This window comes from Manihot esculenta, chromosome 13 (genome assembly GCF_001659605.2).
Source record: "Manihot esculenta cultivar AM560-2 chromosome 13, M.esculenta_v8, whole genome shotgun sequence".
Classification (NCBI taxonomy): domain Eukaryota; kingdom Viridiplantae; phylum Streptophyta; class Magnoliopsida; order Malpighiales; family Euphorbiaceae; genus Manihot; species Manihot esculenta.
Window position 1 is genome coordinate 23,528,103 of NC_035173.2, and position 15,414 is coordinate 23,543,516.

The 15,414-nt window shown below is 44.2% G+C and overlaps 1 protein-coding gene across 1 annotated transcript; it reads left to right on the plus strand.

The window, feature by feature from the left end:
- Window positions 1-391: 391 nt before the first annotated feature.
- LOC110629238 lies at window positions 392-997 on the plus strand. The gene has a single exon (XM_021776152.1). The coding sequence runs from the start codon at window positions 392-394 to the stop codon at window positions 995-997; it is 606 nt and encodes a 201-aa protein (XP_021631844.1).
- The last annotated feature ends 14,417 nt before the right edge of the window (window positions 998-15,414 follow it).

Genomic DNA, 15,414 nt, shown 5'->3' on the forward strand with positions numbered 1-15,414 from the left:
CCCTAACCATTATGCCTTTTACTCTAACTGCTGGCTCATTTCTTCTGTAGTTCTCTTCATCTCCTTCACTTGTCCTCATACTGCTTTGCTGAGGGACTTGGTGGTTTAAGGTAGGCTGAGGCTCATTAACGTTGAAGCCCTCAGCCACAGGTGGTATGCTCAACGGGGTGTTGAGTCCCCTTTGATGTAACATTTGCCCCAGCCAGTAGGCTGTGTTCTGTAGTTGGATAGCCATATTTTATAGTTCTTAGTCAGAAAGGGTGGTTCCAGGCACGTTCCCTGCCGAACTCGGCAGGGGATTGAACAATGCAAGAGGTTGGCTAGATGGGGCCGTAGGACTGGAGAATGAAAACTGATGACCTTCGTGGGTAGAACTTAGGTCGTTAGGGATATGCTAGTCAATGGAAGTCCTAATAACGAGACTTTGATTGCTGACACAGTTGAAGTGAATGATGAGCAGTTGTATGAGCTTTTTGATGGGGAAGAGGATGAGGAGGATGAAAAGTTCCCTAATATTAAACTTACTAAAATTGAGAAATCTCGTTATTGTAAACCATGGAAGAACTCCTTGATTATCAAGCTGATTGGAAGATCAATAGGGTATGCCTATTTATCGCGAAGGGTGAAGGAACTCTGGAAACCTAAATCCCCTATGGACTTAATTGCTCTGGACAATAATTTTTTCCTTGCTCGATTTAATAGTAGGGAAGATTTTGATTTTGCATTGGAGGATGGACCATGGATTATAGCTGATCATTATTTGTCAGTTCGCCAATGGTGCCCGGATTTTGATCCATTTAATGTTTCTTTAGAATGCTTGGCAGTTTGGGTCCGATTTCCATGCCTTCCAATTGAATATTTTAATGAGGATTTTCTTATGCGATTGGGGAGGAAGATAGGAGATCCTATCAGAGTAGATAATAACACTAGTCGAGTGACAAGAGGGCATTTTGCGAGATTATGTGTTGAAGTTGATGTTACGAAGCCTCTTTTATAGAAATTCAAGCTGAACCGGAGAGTTCGACGTATTGAATATGAGGTGTTGCATATGGTTTGTTTTTCATGTGGAATTTTTGGGCATATGAAAGATAATTGTTCTTCGTTGCGGAAAGAGTTGCAGCCAGAGAATGTAGAGAATGTGCCTAATTCAGCTCATAGTAACCCTGCTCCTAAGGTAGCTCAGTTACCCGAGAATCAAGTGGTTAATCCAGCTGTTTTAGATGATTTTGGTGATTGGATGCTGGTTAAGAAAGATAGAAGATGTAATCAGCGTCCTCAGGAAAAACCTGTATTTAAATTTGGGTCAGGTGATCATGGTCCGAGGGAGTTAAATAAGGGTAAATCAACGATGAAGACCAATAATAACCCCTTTAGTTCTCTTGTTGTTCTCCGTGATTCTGAGACTCATGTAGAACATAATGCGACTCCACCAGTGGTACAAGATTTTCGTCCTGTCTTGAGCAAGAAAAAGCTATGGGATTCTAAAGGGAAGGGTCAAGTGGTTTCTACTGTGACAAGAGAGGAGACTCCCAATATTGCTTTAGATTCCTATATGAGATCTAATGGGCCTGCTGTGCAAAGTTCAGTTCTAAAAATTAGAGGGGTTTCGAGTGGATCAGGGGGATCTTCTAGAAAAGCTGCTGCACAAGATGACCATGTAGTTGTTCAAGGGAATAATAGAACGAATCAGTCAAAGACTTGGGTTGTTTCTAACCCGAAATTGGTGGGACTTGCAAATTTAGAAATAGAATTGGATAGGAATCAACATGATAATTTTAATGATCCTTCGTTTTCTCATCCAACCCGTCCCAATATCCCAGCAGCTAATGGAGATGGTAATCAGGATATGAATCTTGACGATGATGCGATGATAATTGTTGCTCAGACTTCCTTGAATGACTTTCAGAAGAGTGGTTTAATTGGTAAGATGCCCTCTAATGAGGGGTCTCACTAGATTTTTCGTTCTATTATAGGTTCATTCATCCTTATGGCTTTCTTTTCTCTCTTATTTTTAATGATTATTAGAGTTTGGAATTGTCAGGGTGCTGCTTCTTCTAATTTTCTGAGAGCTTTTAAGGAATACAATCGTATCTATAAGCCTCAGATTTTTTGTTTGGTTGAGCCTCGAATTTCTAGCCATTCAGCTGATAATGTTTGTAAACAGCTAGGTTATGATAATTGGATTCGTGTCGAGACTTTTGGTTTCAGTGGGGGCATCTGGATTTTATGGTCAGAAACATTTTTTAAGTTAACGCTTGTGTCGACAGATCTACAATTTATTACATGCAATATGTTACTTGATAATGGGGACTCGTGGTTAGTAAGTTTTGTGTATGCCAGCCCTGACATTAGTTTACGAAGACGTTTGTGGCATTCGGTTCTGGGTTTCAATGGAAGTGAGAAAAGTTGGTTACTGTTAGGCGATTTCAATTCTTTTACGAGCGAGAATGAACAAACCGACTATGTTAATGTTTACAGTATTGGGGCTAGTGATTTTCGGCGATGGATTTTTGAAAACTCACTTATTGATTTGGGTTTTGAAGGTACTCCTTTTACTTGGAGTAAGGGTGGTATTAATTCTTCTTATAAAGCTGCTCGATTAGACCGTTGCTTGTGTACTGAGATTTGGCGTATGACATTTTCTAGAGCTACAATTATTCATGCTCCAAAGTTGCATTCTGATCATTGTCCTATTTTTATGAATTGCTTTGGAGTCACAAATTCTTCTATTCGTCGGTTTTATTTTCAAACTGCTTGGACAGCTCACAAAGATTTTGTTGATGTTGTTTTCCGTGGCTGGAAGCAAAATACTTCTTTATTTGATAATTTGAAATCAACCAAAGACTCATTAAGCCAGTGGAACCGATCTGAGTTTGGGAATATTTTTCATAATAAGCAGAGGTTGATCCATCGAATTGATGGTGTTCAAAAAAGCTTAACTATCCTGCGAACGAGAGGTTTAGTGAAGCTGGAATTTAATCTGAGACGACAGCTTGAAAATGTTTTGAGACAGGAAGAATTGTATTGGTTTCAACAATCTAGGGAGGAATGGATTGTTTCTGGTGAGAGAAATACAAGGTTTTATCATTTTTCTACTGTGATTAAACGCAAGAAGCAGCAAATTCTCAAGCTGAGAAATGGAAACAATATGTGGATTGAAGATTCTAGTCAACTTAAAGAGCTTGCTAGTGGTTACTATCAGAAGTTGTATTCGAAAGATTTGGCGGTTGACTGCAGCCATTTTGTTAGACCTGATAGGCCTGCTCTTTCTTCTTCTCAACGATTGCTTCTGGATCGTCCTTTTTCTCATGATGAAGTATATGATGTTTTACGCCTTATGTCTCCTTACAAGGCTCCAAGACCCGACGGTCTACAAGCAGTTTTCTTTCAGAAATCTTGGTCTGCAGTTGGGTCACAGGTTTCTGCGTTTATTATTAAGGTCTTGGGCGGGAGGGAGTTTCCAGAGGAAGTTAATGAAACGGTGCTGACTCTTATTCCTAAAATTGCTTGTCCAGAATTTATTTCTCAGTTCAGACCAATTAGCTTATGTAATGTGCTCTATAAGCTTGTTACAAAAGTGTTGGTTAACAAACTGAAAGATGTTTTAAGCTCTCTCATTGGATTGGAACAAAGTAGCTTCGTTCTTGGCCGACAAATTATTGATAAAATTGTGGTGTTTCAAGAAGTTTTGCACACTATGAGAACGTCTAAGCGATCAGGGGGTTTTATGGCGATTAAAATTGATCTTGAAAAAGCTTATGATAGACTAGATTGGGATTTTATTCAGTGGGTGCTGGGTTCTTACCACTTTTCCGATGCTTGGATTTCTAATATTATGAATTGTGTTAGAACATCTTCTATGTCAGTGTTATGGAATTGTAACGACCCGGAAACCGGACCGCTATCGGCGCTAGGATCCAGATCGGCTTAAGGCCGCCGGGACCCGTAGCAAGCCTACTATGCACTCTGTGCAGCTGGTATAATCCCATACATGATCAAACATTTCCATAAAACTTTAAACTTTTCAATTTCCAAGCTTGACCTGTGCATGCACTATGGCTGAAAATATAGAACCCCTATACTAGAGTCCTCATCAAAAGCTCTAGTTGGATCAGCATACTACATGTCAAGCTCGATCCATAAACATTTCATCATTAAACATTAACATAAAACATCATATACAAAGGGATTATCCAACTCGGGCCAAGCACAATACAATAACTCTGAATACATTACATGTTATAACATGTCTGTACATAACTTAACCTAACTTTACATCATGTCCACTACACTTCTATTACATAACCATAACCATAGCCCTGCTTTTACTCTTGCTGACTCTGACTTATCTGGCCCTGAAAACATGGGGTTAAGGGAATGGGGTGAGCTATAAAGGCCAGTGAGCATAACTATAAAAACATTAAAACATATGCCATCACGGAATGCATCACATCACAGTAAATCACATAAAGGATGGACTGACTCAAAATTCCCTCTACTCTGTGCCCGGCCCGCAAAGGAGCTCCACAGGACTTCTATTAACATACATAGCTCTGTGCCCGGCCCTCAAGGGGCTCCTCAGGACTTCTGTTACATGCAATACTAGAGGCCTAATGAGTCGTCCTGTTGTCCATCCACATGTACAATAAACAATGCAATGCGTCATCTTCGTGGTTACTAATGCAATACAACCTACTATAGATATGGCATTCGTGATGCATGGAACATGCTAAAACATGCATTAAAAACATAGGTTAGTTCCACTCACCTCTAGCAACTGATGGGCTAACTCTGAACCAGCTAACTTTGTGGCCTCCTCAGTTCCTCGAGTCCAATCCTACAAAGGTGGATTCAAATGAGGTACCAAACCACTCTAACATAGCTCTGAACATTTCCCCAAAATCCCTCTAAAACATCATAAACATGCATGAAAAAACAGGCAAAGGAAGGCTGGATAGGGCACCTTCGGCGGCACCTTCGGCGGCCGAACCTTCTCTCCAGCTCCGAAAGTCAGGCACTTTCGGCGGCACCTTCGGCGGCCGAAAGTCTGCTCCAGAGCCGAAACTCAACTTTCAGGGGCAAGGTTAGGCGGCCAAACCATGCATCCACAGGCAGGTTTCGGCGGCCGAAACTACCTTTGGCGGCCAAACCTGAGTTCATCCAGAACTCAGCCTCTTATGCATACAAGCCTCGCAAACCTTCCAAATACCTAAAACAAGCAGCCAACCTCTCCAAAACATGCATAAACCCTCTTATCCATGCAAAAAGGAGCTTAAAACAAGCTTAAACTCCAACAAACACCACATATACACATATATATGCATAAAGGGTACATAAACCCCTATCATGCATAACCATGCAACTCATGCATTCCTACCCCTTTTCCCTTCATAAAACTCATTTAAAACATCATAAAAGCCAAGGATCTACACTTACCTCTTGAACATCAAGAGTTGGTGCGACCTAAACTTGAAGATCTGGAGATCCAAGCTCCAAAAGTCTTCAAGCTCCACCTCCTTGCTCCAAGCTCACAACTCTTCAACACAAGGAGAAAACTCATGAAAACCTTGAAGGATTTGAAGAAACACCATGAAGACAACCAAAGGAGAGCATGAACTCACCTATGCCCAAGAATGGAGAGAAAACTCCCCCTTTTTCCGGACAAGGGGCCTTTTATAGGCGGCTTGGTCAACCATTTCCGGCGGCCAAACCTGCATGCAAACCTCCACCACGTTTGGCGGCCAAACATGGACTTCGGAGGCAGCAAAACTATGCAATGTTCGGCGGCCGAACATCACTTTCGACGGCCGAACCTGGCCAATGCCTCTTTGGTCTTTTCTCTTCAACACTCAAATCCTTTCTCATTCCAAACCTTAAAACACTTAAAAACATTTGAGAAAACCTTTCTTTTACTCTTCTAGGAACCTCCGACATCCTCGAATTCAAGATTCCAACGGAGATGCCGCCGGAAAGAGGGAATTCTGGTGCCAGGGTCTAGCCGGGTATTACAATCTCCCCCCCCCCCCTTAAGAACATTTGTCCCCGAATGTTTCTCAACTAGCTCATGCATAGACATAACATATCACATACATAAACACATAAACACACATAAAAAGAGGCACAATACTACTGGCGCAAAAACTCTCGGTCTCCCAAACACACTAAACAATTGAGGTGAGTCTACGGGACTTCCACCACGGACATTCCTTGTTTCTCTACTCGGCGTGTCTATGATTCGCTCTAGCTATTCAACATAGGTAAGATCCCCTGAGATCTCCACCTCTGGTTCATAAAGAACCGCACTCGGATCCGACACAAACTTTCAAGAAAACATGGAAAACCGGATGGCTCTCCTGCCCATAATGAATCACCCTCTCTTGGAGACACTACCAGCAATACCTCAACTGCCTCCTGAACCTTAACAGCTTCCGCTGCGCACTCTAAAAACCTCCTCTCTCTCTTCTCACTGCTAATATTGAGCAACAGGTGTACCCGGATCGCAGATCTATCCAGCTCCTACTAGCTGATCCAATAGATCATCAATCCTGAGTGGGAATACCTGTCCTTGGTAGTGACCTTGTTCAACTGCTTACAGTCGCTACAAAGTCTCAAGGATCCATCCTTCTTTTCCCACAACAACACTAGAACACTCTAGGGTGAGGTACTAGGTCGGATAAAACCCTTATCTACCAAGTCTTGCCACTACTCTTACTACTACCTCAACTCTGCAGGTGCCATCCTTTAGGGAAGAATAGAAATGGTTCTGGGTCCAGACACCACTCCTATTCCAAACTCTATCTCCCTGACAGGTGGTAAACCTGACAGCTCGTCTGGGAAAACATCTAAGAACTCTCTAGCTATGGGCACTGAGGCTGATTCCCTGACCTGACTGCTAAACTCTCCAACAAGAGCGAGAAACCCTCTGGCAACCTTTCCTGAGCAAACTATGAGCCTGTAGGGCTGACATCAAACCTCTAGGCACTCATACTCTGTCCCCTCCAAGGACAACCTCTGATCCATTCTGATTTCTGAACCTAACTACCTTGTCTCTGCAGACTCAGGTAGCACCAAGAGTAGCTAGCCAATCCATCCCTAGAATGACATCAAATAGTCAAATCTAGAACCATAAGGTCGGCTGGAAGGCACCTACTCACCACATACTCTGAACATATTGGCAGACTGACTCTGCCACCGATAGATCACACTTAGGTCTACTGACCCAAAGAGGACACTCTAAGCCTAGAAGCTATCAACCCAACCTCTCTACGGCTCTCGAAGCAACAGGGAAAGAGAAACAGTAGGGTCCAAAAAACAGCATACACATCCGAACATCCACAAGTGAACGTCCCTGATGTCACCGTGTTCGATGTGTTAGCCTTTTGCTAAGTCAGGATGAAGATCCAAGTCAAAGTTGACGGACCTTCTCTGTGGGAACCTACTGAAGAAAAGACTGACCCTCTCCTTCTGCCTCAACCACTGTCCTGAGACATGGCTGGAGCTACTGGCTGAGCCACACTACTAGAAGTCATCCGCTGGGATTGTGCCAACCAGGGCGCAGTAGGACACTCACATGCCATGTGACTGTGCCCCTCCTGCTCGCATCTATAACATGCCGTAGTCCCATACCGACAGACTCCTTCGTGTAGCCTCAACACCTCACGCATCCAGAACTATCTAGACCGGAGCTCAACCACCACCTAATCCCAGACCGGACTATAACCTCTCCTGAACTTACTCTTACTTCTTCCTCGAGGCACTGCCTCACTTTCCACCTCTTGTGGAGGGTTGCACTCAGAGATGAGAGATCAACTCTCCCTGTACCTGGAGTTGTGAAACCCGAGGCCAGAACATCTCCTAGCAACTCTCTTAAGCCCTTCTCTGACACACTAACCTCTAGCTACTATCTCTCTTCTTGATCCAGTCCTCCTCTGACTGCATCAAAAGACCTCCTAGGGTCCCTTGACAAATCCTCTCTGCTGATGATGAGGTACCAAACCACTCTAACATAGCTCTGAACATTCCCCCAAAACCCCTCTAAAACATCATAAACATACATGGAAAAACAGGCAAGGGAAGGTTGGACAGGGCACCTTCGGCAGCACCTTCGGCGGCCGAACCCCCTCTCCAGCTCCGAAAGTCAGGCACTTTCGGCGGCACCTTCGGCGGCCGAAAGTCTGCTCCAGAGCCGAAACTCAACTTTCGGGGGCAAGGTTAGGCGGCCAAACCATGCATCCACTGTAATACCCAGCTAGATTCCGGCATCGGAATCCCTACCTTCCGGATCCCTTGTTATGCATGAATCCTGTTTTACGTTTCTTGATGAGAAATGTGCTGAACCAAAGCTGACTTATGATATGCTGACCCTATGAGAGTGGGTTCTATGTTTTCAGACATAGTGCATGGAGGTCAAGCTTGGTAAGGGGAAGGAAATTTTTTCAGTTTTTATGTTTATGTTTGATCATGTATGGGCTTGATCAGGTACACAGAGTTCAGGTTGGGCTTGCTACGGGTCCCGGCGGCCTTAAGCCGATCTGGATCCTAGCGCCTGTAGCGGTCCGGTTTCCGGGTCGTTACATCCACAGGCAGGTTTCGGCGGCCGAAACTACCTTCGGCGGCCGAACCTGAGTTCATCCAGAACTCAGCCTCTTATGCATACAAGCCTCCCAAACCTTCCAAACACCCAAAACAAGCAGCCAACCTCTCCAAAACATGCATAAACCCTCTTATCCATGCAAAAAGGAGCTTAAAACAAGCTTAAACTCCAACAAACACCACATATACACATATATATGCATAAAGGGTACATAAACCCCTATCATGCACAACCATGCAACTTATGCATTCCTACCCCTTTTTCCTTCATAAAACTCATTTAAAACATCATAAAAGCCAAGGATCTACACTTACCTCTTGAAGATCAAGAGTTGGTGCGACCCAAACTTAAAGATCTAGAGATCCAAGCTCCAAAAGTCTCCAAGCTCCACCTCCTTGCTCCAAGCTCACAACTCTTCAACACAAGGAGAAAACTCATGAAAACCTTGAAGGATTTGAAGAAACACCACGAAGATAATCAAAGGAGAGCCTGAACTCACCTATGCCCAAGAATGGAGAGAAAACTCCCCCTTTTTCAGGACATGGGGCCTTTTATAGGCGGCTTGGTCAACCATTTCCGGCGGCCAAACCTGCATGCAAACTTCCACCACGTTCGGCGGCCGAACATGGACTTCGGAGGCAGCAAAACCATGCAACGTTCGGCGGCCGAACATGGCTAATGCCTCCTTGGTCTTTTCTCTTCAACACTCAAATCCTTTCTCATTCCAAACCTTAAAACACTTAAAAACATTTGAGAAAACCTTTCTTTTACCCTTCTAGAAACCTCCGACATCCTCGAATTCAAGATTGCAACGGAGATCCCGCTGGAAAGAGGGAATTCTGGTGCCAGGGTCTAGCCGGGTATTATAGGAACGGTGAGAAGTTAGAATCTTTTAAACCGACTCGTGTTGTGCGACAAGGCGATCCAATGTCTTCATATCTTTTTGTTATGTGTATTGAACAACTTTCGAGAATGTTTAAACAGCTTGTTCGTCAAGGCAGATGGAAGCCGATTCCTATCTCGAGTAATGGTCCGATGATTTCTCATCTTATGTTCGCGGATGATATGGTTTTGTTCGCAGAAGCTTCTGTGGAACAGTTGGATTTGATTTTATCATGTCTGGATGACTTTGCTAAGGCTTCCGGGCAAAAAGTGAATTTAGCTAAGTCTTCTCTTTATTTGTCGCCTTTTGTTGATAGTGATTTGGCGTCACTTTTGTCTTCAAGGTCAGGTATTCCTTTGACTGCTGATTTGGGAAAATACTTGGGTGTGCCATCTATTCATGGGAGGATTTCAGTCTCGACATATGGCAGTATTTTGGATAAAATGAGAGGCAGACTTGATGGCTAGAAAGCGAGAGCTCTATCAAAAGCTGGACGACTAACGTTAGTTCAATCAGTTCTTAATGCTATTCCTGTTTTTGTGATGCAGAGTGCTCTTTTACCAGTATCGCTTTGCAATGAAATGGAGAAAATATGCAGGAACTTTATTTGTCATGGGAAGGATATGAAGCCAGCTGTACATCTGATTAATTGGGATACAATATCCTTGCTGAAGCGGTTAGGTGGTCTTGGCATCAGAAATATGCGACAAATGAACTAGGCTCTATTAGGGAAGTTGTGTTGGCGAGCTTATAAGAATCCGCAAGCTTTGTGGGTTAGATGTCTTTTCAATAAATATGAGTCAGGTTTTGTTCATTGGGAGGTCGCTAAGCGAGCTAATAGTTCAGTCAATTGGAAATCTTTTTGTTATGGTTTGGAGCTACTTCGAAAAGGGGTAGTTGTAGATGTGAATAATGGGATGAACACTATATTTTGGCTGGATGATTGGCTTCCGGTAGGGCCTCTTTGGAATTTTGCACTTAAACCGTTGATTGAGTTGAATATGCAGGTTTGTGTTTAATATTTCTGGATTCCTAATATAGGCTGGAATTGGGACATTTTAAATTCTCTTCTTCCTACTGATGTCCTTTTATGTAACGACCCGGAAATCCGGACCGCTACCGGCGCTAGGATCCAGGTCGGCATAAGGCCGTCGGGACCCGTAGCAAGCCTAACATCAACCTGTGAACCTGCTTAATCCCATACATGATCAACAACAACATAAAAATTTGAACTTTTCTTTGCATTTATTCCTTCTCCAAACTCAACCTGTGCATGCACTAGACATAATATAATCATAAACATTAACTCCTCTGTGGAGTCTCATCATTTCCCCAAAGGGGTTACATAACATGTATTGAGTTTGGTTACATAAGCATCATAAAATCATGTACTCAAAGGGATCAACAACATACTAGGGTCAAGCACAACTATGAGCCTCAAAAGACCTCATTACATTACATCTTTATACTATACTTTAACATAACATGTCATCATTTATCATTTATCATGTCCACACTAGCTATTGCAAGACCAAGACTTCATTACTCTTGATGATCTCCTGGTCTACCCTGTACCTGCATGCCTGGGGGTTAAGGGAGAGGGGTGAGCTACTAGAGCCCAGTAAGCAGAATAGTAAAACATATATTAATATTCATGCTTTCATGCAATGCTTCACATCACAGACAATTCACATCAAGGATGAACTTGTCACCACTTAGCCCTCCATACAGTCTAATCATGCCAGGGGCGTAGTACATGCATACCTGGACTTCCATAGCATAACATACATATACAGTCATGCCGGGGGCGTAGTGCAGGCTCACTCGGACTTCCATAGTCTGTCATATCATACCATATAAGGGCTAAGGGATCATTCAACATTCATCCACATCAACAACATAATGTGCAATGCGACATATTCGTGAATTCTAATGCAAGCACCCTAATATATCTCATGGCATTCGTGATGCGTGAATCATGCTAAAGCTTTCATTTAATTTCTCAATTTAAAACAGTAAGTTTAATTCCACTCACCTCTGGCTAGCTCTGACAAGACTTGAAAGCAGCTATTTCACTGCTGGGGTCCTCGGTTCCTCGGGTCCGAACCTACACAGGTGGACTCAAATGAGGGACCTAACATACATAAACATAACTCTAAGAACATCCCCTAAAAACCCCCTAAAACACCATAAAACAATCAAAAAATTCATGCAAAGGGGGGCTGAACAGGGCACTTTCGGCGGCAGGTTCGGTGGCCGAAAGTCCCTCCAGAGCCGAAAGTTAGGCAGGTTCGACGGCACCTTCGGCGGCCGAAACTCCCAGACAGAGACAAAACTCATGCATGTTCGGCAGCACTTTCGGCGGCCGAAACTGCCCTCCAGAGACGAAAGTCCTCTTTCGGGGGCAGGCTTCGGCAGCCGAAGGCTGCCTCTACAAGCGGGTTCGGCGGTCGAAAGTCCATTCGGCGGCCGAACCTGAGCTTCTCCAAAGTGGCAGAAACTCAACTCCAACATGCACAATGCCTCCCAAACCTTACCAACATGCATAAACCTGATCTACAACATGCATACCCAAGCATACAAGCTCCTAGGGGCTTCAAACTATCTTAAACCCCAACTACAACACATCAAGCAACCACAAACATCATACATTGCTAAAAAACTTAACATAACCCATAAAACCAACCAAAACCTAAACATATATTTCTACCCCATAGATCAACTTAAAACTTGTTTAAAACATATAATGAGCTCAAGATCGGCCCTTACCTCTTGAAGATCGAGAGGAAAAACGATCCTAGCTCGGAGATAGGAGAGATCGAGTTTCTTGAACCTCAAAGCTCCAAAACTTGCTATATGCTCAAAAATCTTCAAAACAAAGTGAAAACTTGTGAAAATCGTGAAAGATTTGAAGGAAGAAACTCAAAATCGGCGAGGGACGGTGGAGAGCTCACCTTGGCCGAAAATGGGGAGAAAAACTCACCCATTTCGGCTAAGGGACCCCTTTATAGGTGGCTGGCTAGGCCACTTTCGGGGGCCTAACGTGCCTCCGCATGCATGCCATGTTCGGCGGCCGAACTTAAGGTTCGGCGGCCGAACCTGGACTTCCCTCACTTATGCCTTCGGGGGTCTAAAGCACACCCGAAGTGCAAGCATGTTCGACGGCCGAACCTGGGTCTTCCTCCAAGGCTATTTTCATTCAAAACTCGTTTTCCTTTTTACTTAACACCATAAAATACATTAAAACATTTCATGAAAACATGGTTTTACCCTTCTAGAGGTTTCTGACATCCGAGATTCCACCGGACGGTAGGAATTCCGATACCGGAGTCTAGCCGGGTATTACATTCTTCCCCCCTTAAGAACATTCGTCCTCGAATGTTCACCAAACAACATAGCATGGCATCAACATGATCATACAAAGCATAAAATATAAACATTCATACAAAGCACATAAAAACTCACCTTAGAAGAGATGAGGATATTGCTGGAGCATGGACTCCCGTGTCTCCCAGGTACACTCTTCGATGTTGTGGTGATTCCAAAGGACTTTCACCATCGGGATTTCCTTGTTCCTTAGCTTTCTGATCTGGGTGTCTAGGATCCATACCGGCTGCTCAACATAGGTGAGATCCTCTTGGATCTCCACATCAGGCTCACTAAGAACCTTGTCCAGATCTGACACGAACTTTCTTAACATAGAAACATGGAAAACCGGATGGATTCTCTCCATTAAAGCAGGTAAATCCAGCTTATACGATACATTCCCGATCTTCTGCAAGATCTCAAAGGGTCCGATGTACCGTGGAGCTAGCTTACCTTTCTTCCCGAACCGAATCGCCCCTTTCATTGGAGACACCTTGAGCAATACCAAATCCCCCTCCTGAAACTCTACTTGTCTTCTGCGGATATCTGCATAACTCTTTTGCCTGCTTGCAGCAGTCTTGATCCTTTCTCTGATTATGGGCACCACCCTGCTGGTGATCTCTACAAGCTCAGGCCCTGCCAAGGCCTTTTCTCCAACTTCTTCCCAGCAAACAGGTGATCTGCACTTCCTTCCATACAAAGCTTCGTATGGGGCCATCCCTATGCTGGCATGATGGCTGTTATTGTAAGCAAACTCCACCAAAGGTAGATGCTGCCTCCAAGAACCGCCAAAATCCAGCACACACATTCTGAGCATATCCTCTATTGTCTGGATGGTCCTCTCTGATTGTCCGTCCGTCTGAGGATGGAAAGCAGTGCTAAAATCCAACCTGGTACCCATAGCATTCTGCAGACTCCGCCAAAACCTGGAGGTGAACTGGGGCCCTCTATCAGACACTATTGAAATAGGGACCCCATGCAGCCTGACGATCTCATCAACATACACCTGCGCCAACTTGTCCACAGAATAGCCACTCCTGACAGGGATGAAGTGAGCAGATTTAGTGAGTCTGTCCACAATCACCCATATGGAGTCCAATCTGTTGGACGCTGCCGCTAACCCCACCACGAAGTCCATCGCTATATTCTCCCATTTCCACTCTGGAATAGGTAGTGGGTTAAACATTCCAGCCGGCTTCTGATGTTCCAGCTTCACCCTCTGACACACTTCGCAGGCTGACACGAACTGTGCCACTTCTCTCTTCATAGCTGGCCACCAATAAACCTTCTTCAAATCTTGATACATCTTGGTGGCTCCAGGGTGAACGTTGTATCTGGCATTATGAGCCTCTCTCATAATGTCTCCCTTTAGCCCTACATCATCTGGTACACACAATCTGCTCCCATAGCGGAGGATCCCCTTACTGTCGAATCTGAACTCACTATCTTTGCCTGACTGAACAGTCCTGGCAATCTTCACTAACTCTGGGTCCTCATGCTGTTTCTGAGCCACCTGCTCCAGAAACACGAGTGCCACTCTCATCTGGGCTACCAAAGCACCTGTACCACACAACTCCAACTGTAGACCTTCATTCATGAGCTTGAAGAGCTCCCTCACTACTGGCCTCCTCTCTGCTGAAATATGGGACAAACTGCCAAGTGATTTCCGGCTTAAGGCGTCTGCCACAACATTCGCCTTACCCGGATGGTACTGGATTTTGCAATCATAGTCACTGAGCAGTTCTACCCATCTTCTCTGCCTCAAGTTCAAATCTTTCTGACTCAGGATGTACTGTAGACTTTTATGATCTGTGAAGATCTCACATTTAACCCCATAAAGGTAGTGCCTCCACATCTTGAGTGCAAAGATTACCGCTGCCATTTCTAGGTCATGTGTAGGGTAATTCAACTCGTGCTTCTTCAGCTGCCTAGAAGCATAAGCAATCACCCTTTCATTCTGCATTAGCACACAACCCAGTCCCACATGGGACGCATCACAATAGACTGAGAAGTCTTCATTACTAGATGGCAGAGCTAACACTGGTGCTGAAGTCAGCCTCTTCTTTAGCTCCTCAAAGCTTTCCTCACACTGGTCGGTCCACACAAACCTCTGGTTCTTCTTAGTCAGTCTGGTCATGGGAGCTGCAATCTTAGAGAAGTCCTGAACGAACCTCCTGTAGTAACCTGCCAAACCCAAGAAGCTCTTGATCTTTGTCACTGTAGTGGGTCTAGACCAGTTAGCTACAGCTTCTACCTTCTTGGGGTCTACCTCGATTCCATTTTCTGACACCACATGCCCCAAGAAGGAAATGCTCCTCAGCCAGAACTCACACTTAGAGAACATGGCATACAAGCCATGTTCCCTCAAAGTCTGCAAAACCAACCTCAGATGATGGGCATGCTCCTCTGCATTCCTGGAATACACTAAGATATCATCTATGAAGACAATAACAAAGTGATCCAGGTACTGGCTAAACACTCTGTTCATGAGATCCATGAATGCTGCAGGGGCGCTGGTTAACCCGAACGGCATTACAAGGAACTCATAATGCCCATATCTGATCCTGAATGC